Source organism: Mandrillus leucophaeus, unplaced genomic scaffold, assembly GCF_000951045.1.
Source record: "Mandrillus leucophaeus isolate KB7577 unplaced genomic scaffold, Mleu.le_1.0 Scaffold58, whole genome shotgun sequence".
Taxonomy (NCBI): Eukaryota; Metazoa; Chordata; class Mammalia; order Primates; family Cercopithecidae; genus Mandrillus; species Mandrillus leucophaeus.
The window spans coordinates 36,306-42,224 of NW_012106252.1; the positions used below are offsets into that span (position 1 = coordinate 36,306).

General features: G+C 41.3%; 1 protein-coding gene and 1 pseudogene across 1 annotated transcript in view; one reads left to right on the plus strand and one right to left on the minus strand.

Moving 5' to 3' along the window:
- BRCA1 (breast cancer 1, early onset) overlaps window positions 1–5,919 on the plus strand; it is a gene marked incomplete at its 5' end in the record, with an annotated part of 91,230 nt that overhangs the window by 35,058 nt on the left and 50,253 nt on the right. The window contains one exon of the mRNA XM_011999017.1: window positions 1,582–1,753. Coding sequence (XP_011854407.1) covers window positions 1,582–1,753 — 172 coding nt within the window. The remainder of the gene's footprint in view (window positions 1–1,581; window positions 1,754–5,919) is intronic.
- Window positions 4,308–4,787, minus strand: LOC105552924 (annotated as a pseudogene).

Consider the following 5,919-nt stretch of genomic DNA (forward strand, 5'->3'; position numbering starts at 1 on the left):
GGCGCCTGTAGTCCCAGCTACTCCGGAGGCTGAAGCAGAAGAATGGCTTGAACCTGGGAGGTGGAGCTTGCAGTGAGCCTAGATTGCGCCACTGCACTCCAGCCTGGGCAACAAAGTGAGACTCTGTCTCAGAAAAAAAAATTGGTTGGGCATGGTAACAGGTGCCTATAATGCCAGTTACTTGGGAGGCTGAGGCAGGCAGAATTGCTTGAACCGGGTAGGCAGAGGTTGCAGTGAGCTGAGATTGTGCCATTGCACTCTAGCCTGGGCGACAGAGTGAAACTCCATCTCAAAAATAAATAAAATAAAATAAATTTTTAAAAAGGATATTTTGGAAAACTCCTTACATACCGAAATTCTTTTTTTATCAAATATTTGGACTTAGCACATTCTTCTTTGAAATGGACCAATAAACAACAGGAGCCCATAAGCAAGAAGAACCCATTATTTTAACAGTAACTATCCTTACAGGCTTTCTTAGGGCTCTTTCTGTTGAATCCTTCCCTCTTACAGGTCCTTGCTAATGATATCTAGGTGGACACATTCTAGATAAGATGTCCCTGTCTAGAATGGCAGCACCATGAGGACTGTATCCTCAATACTAGGACAGTGCCTGGTGCTTAATAGATAGTAAATAGTTGTCTAATTAACTGAGCAAACAGATAGACTCATAAATTAGCTTTTTGCTTTTTCTGTTAGAAACTAAAGGTTCAGGTCGGGCACAGTGGCTCATGTCTGTAATCCCAGCACTTTGGGAGGCCAAGGCGGACGCATCACTTGAGGTCAGGGGTTCAAGACCGGCCTGGCCAACATAGTAAAACCTTGTCTCTCCTAAAATTACCAAAATTAGCCAGGCATCATGGCAAGCACCTGTAATCCCAGCTACTGGAGAGACTGAGGTGGGCGAATCGCCTGAACCTGGAGGAAGAGGTTGCAGTGAGCTGAGATGGTGCCAGCCTGGGTGACAGAGGGAGACTTAAAAAAGAAAAAAAGAAAAGAAACTAAAGGTTCAGAGCATCCCAGAAAAGGAAGAGTCCTCACAAGCCAGTAATCTAGGCAGGATTACTGATAGTATTTTTCTATTTGTTGCATTTTTATAAAATGCCATAGATAGGGGGCTTTTTTGACATTACATTAGTCTAAAAATCACACATTTTTATATGAACTAACCTAAATGTCTGATGAATCTCACAACACCAAGTCTTTGAAATGTGCCTGTATAAATAAAATATTAATAGATTCATGCTAATATTAAATATCGATAATGTTTAAATACCTTAATTATTTTTTCACTCCCTAGCTTTAAAAGAAAATAACCAACCTCAAAAGGACATCACAATAAATCAAGTCTATTTGGGGGAGTTGGAGGATTTTTTCCCTCACTAGCATCATTTGGAAATAATTTCATGGGCATTAATTGCATGAATGTGGTTAGATTAAAAGGTGTTCAGCCAGAACTTATAGTTCCATACTAGGTGATTTCAATTCCTGTGCTAAAACTAATTTGTATGACATATTTTCATTTAATGGAAAACTTCTCAAAGTATTTCATTTTCTTGGTACCATTTATTGTTTTTGCAGCAGAGGGATACCATGCAAGATAACCTAATAAAGCTCCAGCAGGAAATGGCTGAACTAGAAGCTGTGTTAGAACAGCACGGAAGCCAGCCTTCTAACAGCTACCCTTCCATCATAACTGACTCTTCTGCCCTTGAGGACCTGCGAAATCCAGAACAAAGCACATCAGAAAAAGGTGTGTAATGTTGGCCAAACAGTGATATCTTAAGCAAAATTCTTTCCTTCCCCTTTATCTCCTTCTGAAAAATAAGGACTTAGCTCCAACATTTTATGATCCTTGCTCAGCACATGGGTAATTGTGGAACCTTGGTTCTTGTCCCTGCTTACAACTAATATACCAGTCAGAGGGACTCAGGGCAGTCATTCGTGTTGTCATCTGAGTACCTACAACAAGTAGATGCTATGGGGAGCCCATGGAATATAGATGGTATACAATATAGCTCTTGCTCTATTGGAAGCTAAGTGGAGTAGGAGAAATTGGTGACAGGCAACCCGATAATTTCAGAAAGCTATGAAAAAATACTCAGACATATTCCTTATTACACTGGTGTCACATCACAAAGGCCTATTTAATATGCTTCTGATTTATAGGAAGAGACATCCTATACTTCAGGAACTGCACTTTGATCCACAGAAAGCCTAGTGATGTAGAGCTCCTGTTAGTTCAAAAGGAAAGAACACAGAAAGCCTAATTTTATGCAGCAGAGTCAAGTGCTTTATAGCAATGTTACAGTTACCAGAAAAAATCCGGATGGACCTCTGAGGATGCCATTGGAGTAACTAGGCAGGTGCAGTTGATCAGAGCTAACTTCCTAGAAGAAGCGAGCACTGAGCTGAGGAATAATAGCATAAATGAAGGAAAGTGAGATGGAAATTTGAGTTTTTAATTGGAAAGACAACACATCAGGCAGGTTTTTAAACAGGGGCAAACACTAGACACTTAGGAGAGGCTGGGCATGGGGTCCCCACCAGGATGCTGCTTAGAAACATGCAGGGGTGGTGAGTGCTCTCAAAGTACACTTCATTCCTATCTCAGTGATTCTTATCTGAGTGTTAAAGTTCCTTCTTCAGCACCCTGTTCCACAGTCCAACTGGGGACTTTAAGGCCTTTCTTTGAGTCTTTCTAGGAACTCAAGTCTGTTACTTACACAGAACAGTGGCCTTGGTCCCCAGTTGTGCCTTGCAGTATTTTTGTGTTCAGGAACAAACAATAGCTCTTGGATAAAGAAGCTAGCTAGAAACTCTGTTGCTATGACAGTGCTTCAGAATGTATTTCCTTAAATGCTTTCATTGTAATTATCTTCATTTAGTTCATCTCTCAGATAATGAGAGTTCAGAGTCCCTTCCCTAGTATAATACTCTTCTTTGGGGTGCTTTCACCATCTTCAGTCTAAACACAGACTAGACTTTCAATTGTAATGTGTAAGACATAAAATGTTATTATTGTGTGACTTTGAATATCTGTGTAAATCTACTATCTCCTCTTTGGTGTATACGTGTGTTTATTTTTTTCTGCAGATCTGTAACTGAAATGCTTCATTTCTGAATCATTTTGGATATCACAGCTTAATACCAACATAAGTTTTGAGCCTTTTCCTCCCTAAATCTGGTTGAGTCTAACTGAAACTCAAATGAACTTTTTAAAAATAATTTTTTTCTTTAATTTTTTTTTAAGTAGAGACAGGGATGCACTATTAACTAGGCTGGTCTTGAACTCCTGATTTTGAGCAATCCTCCCACACCTCAGCCTCACCTTTTTAGAGAGGGTCTTGCTCTGTTGCCCAAGCTGGAGGGCAGTGGTATAGTCACAGCTCACTGCAGCCTCTCAAACTCCTCAAGAGATCCTCCTGCCTTAGCCTCCCAAGTAGCTGGGACTATAGGCATCCGCCACCATATCCAGGTAATTTTTTTTTTTTAATTTTTTGTAGAGACAAGGTCTCCCTATGTTGCCCAAGTAGGTCTCAAACTCCTGAACTCAGGCAGTCTTCTCATCTCAGCCTCCCAAAGTGCTGGGGTTACAGGTATGAGCCATGGCACCTGGCCAGAACTTCTATGCCAGACACAGTGGCTCACGCCTGTAATTCCAGCACTTGGGGAGGCCGAGGCGGGTGGATCACCTGAGGTCGGGAGTTCGAGACCAACCTGATCAACACAGAGAAACTGCGTGTCTACTAAAAATACAAAAAATTAGCCAGGTGTGGTGGCACATGCCTGTAATCCCAGCTACTCAGGAGCCATGGTGCCCGGCCTAGTTTATTATTTCTTAATATCTGTTGTCTTCCAGTGTCTTCCTTAATTCTTCACAATACCCTGTATAATGCTTAGCACACAGTGGGCAGTCAGTAAGTTTATTAAATGTTTGGTGTGGCCCATACTTCCTACCCACGAAGAATGTAACATGTTAAGACATCTAGATGAGGGAATGATTTAAGAGGAACTACAATACTATTCTGAAACTTGGGCTCTGGATCTCTGCATTTGTACTTTCCTAAACCAGCCAGCAAGTAGATCATCATGTCACAAGGCCTAGATTGGGCTTGCTGTTCAGAGAATGAATTAAGAATTAAGGAAGAAAAAAAGGAGAAAGGTTTTGCTCTGTTTTTCAGGTTCTACTGAGTTATTGACGTCTAACTTAACTTGTCTTATCTTCTTCATAGCATGTAGTAAGAAGATGAATTTATACGCTAAATGTTGCGGTGATGGAATGACTTTTTTTTTTTAAACACCTATTATGCCATGAATTCATAGGGAATAGGTTCCAGCTGCTCAGGCTCCTTCCCACTGGTTCTCACAAAGTATGCTTCTCTGGGTGGAGCAGGCTGGCGCTTCAGTTGAACCCACATACCTTTCTCTTTGGCTTCTTTCTTTTTCTGATCATTTTCCTTCACACGTTTCAGGAAACTATCTCGGCTCTTAGAGTGCTCAATATTCTCAATATGCACATTAATTCTCTTGGCAAGAATCTTGCCCTTAACTTGTTTGTTTACAGTGCCAACAGCATGCTAGGTCACATTGTAGACTCTTCCAGTTTTGCCATGGTAACACTTGTGGGGCATTCCTTTTTGAACAGTACCCATTCCCTTGATGTCTACAATATCACCTTTCTTATAGATTCACATATACGTGGCCAAAGGAACAACTCCATGTTTTCTAAAAGGCCTAGAGAACATTTATCGGGTGCCTCTCCTCTTTCCCTTTGTGTTCGTCATTTTGGTGAATTACTGGAAGATTGCGGTTCTGGCCGAAAGCAGGAATGACTTTTTAATAGCTGTGTTTGTATCTGAGCCTTCCCTCTGCATTTCACTTTTTTTGTTGTTGTTGTTTTTTGGGGTTTTTTTTGTTTTTTTTTTTGAGACTAAGTTTCACTCTTGTTGCCCAGGCTGGAATGCAGTGGCGCGATTTCGGCTCACTACAATGTCTGCCTCAGCCTCCCGAGTAGCTGGGAGTACAGGCGCCCGCCACCACGCCCAGCTAATTTTTGTATTTTTAGTAGAGACAGGGTTTCACCATGTTGGACAGGCTGGTCTCAAACTCCTGACCTCAGGTGATCTGCCCACCGCGACCTCCCAAAGTGCTGGGATTATAGGCATGAGCCACCTCACCCGGCCACTTTTTTTTTTTTTTAAACTCTTTCCAATGGTTAATTCTGTTTGATATGATTCCTTGGAACTTGCACATTACCCTTTATCAATTATCACCCTGTATTGGGGGTGGGGAGGATGATACTTCTCTTCATAGTTAGATCCTGCTTACTTTCAACAGAGTTCTAAATGATCCTGGAAACTCACAGGTCCAGCAAAGACAAGCATAAAGGAAACTATAAATAATGCATTTGAAGACTAACTCAGGAAATCAATGATTATTCCCCCCCTAGGCTACCCAGTGTCTTAAAAACCAGTTTAATTAATATAATCTTTTGTTTCAATTTTCTACCCATATTTATGACTTTTAGCTTTTCTAATAAAAGCTCAAAATCAGTGACTTTTTAATGAATAGAAGACATTTGCAATTTTTAACTATTTGTTTTTACTTATGAAATATTTCTACCTTGGCCGGGCATGGTATCTCACGCCTGTAATCCCAGCACTGTGAGATGCCAAGGCAGGAGGATCACTTGAGCTTAAGAATTTGAGACCAGGCTGGGTGTGGTGGCTTATGCCTATAATCCCAGCACTTTGGGAGGCCAATTTTGGCGGATTACCTGAGGTCAGGAGTTCAAGACCAGCCTGACCAACATGGTAAAACCCCATCTCTACAAAAAATACAAAAACTAGCCAGGGGGTGGTGGCGGGCATCTATAATCCCATCTTCTTGGGAGGCTAAGGCAGGAGAATCACTTGA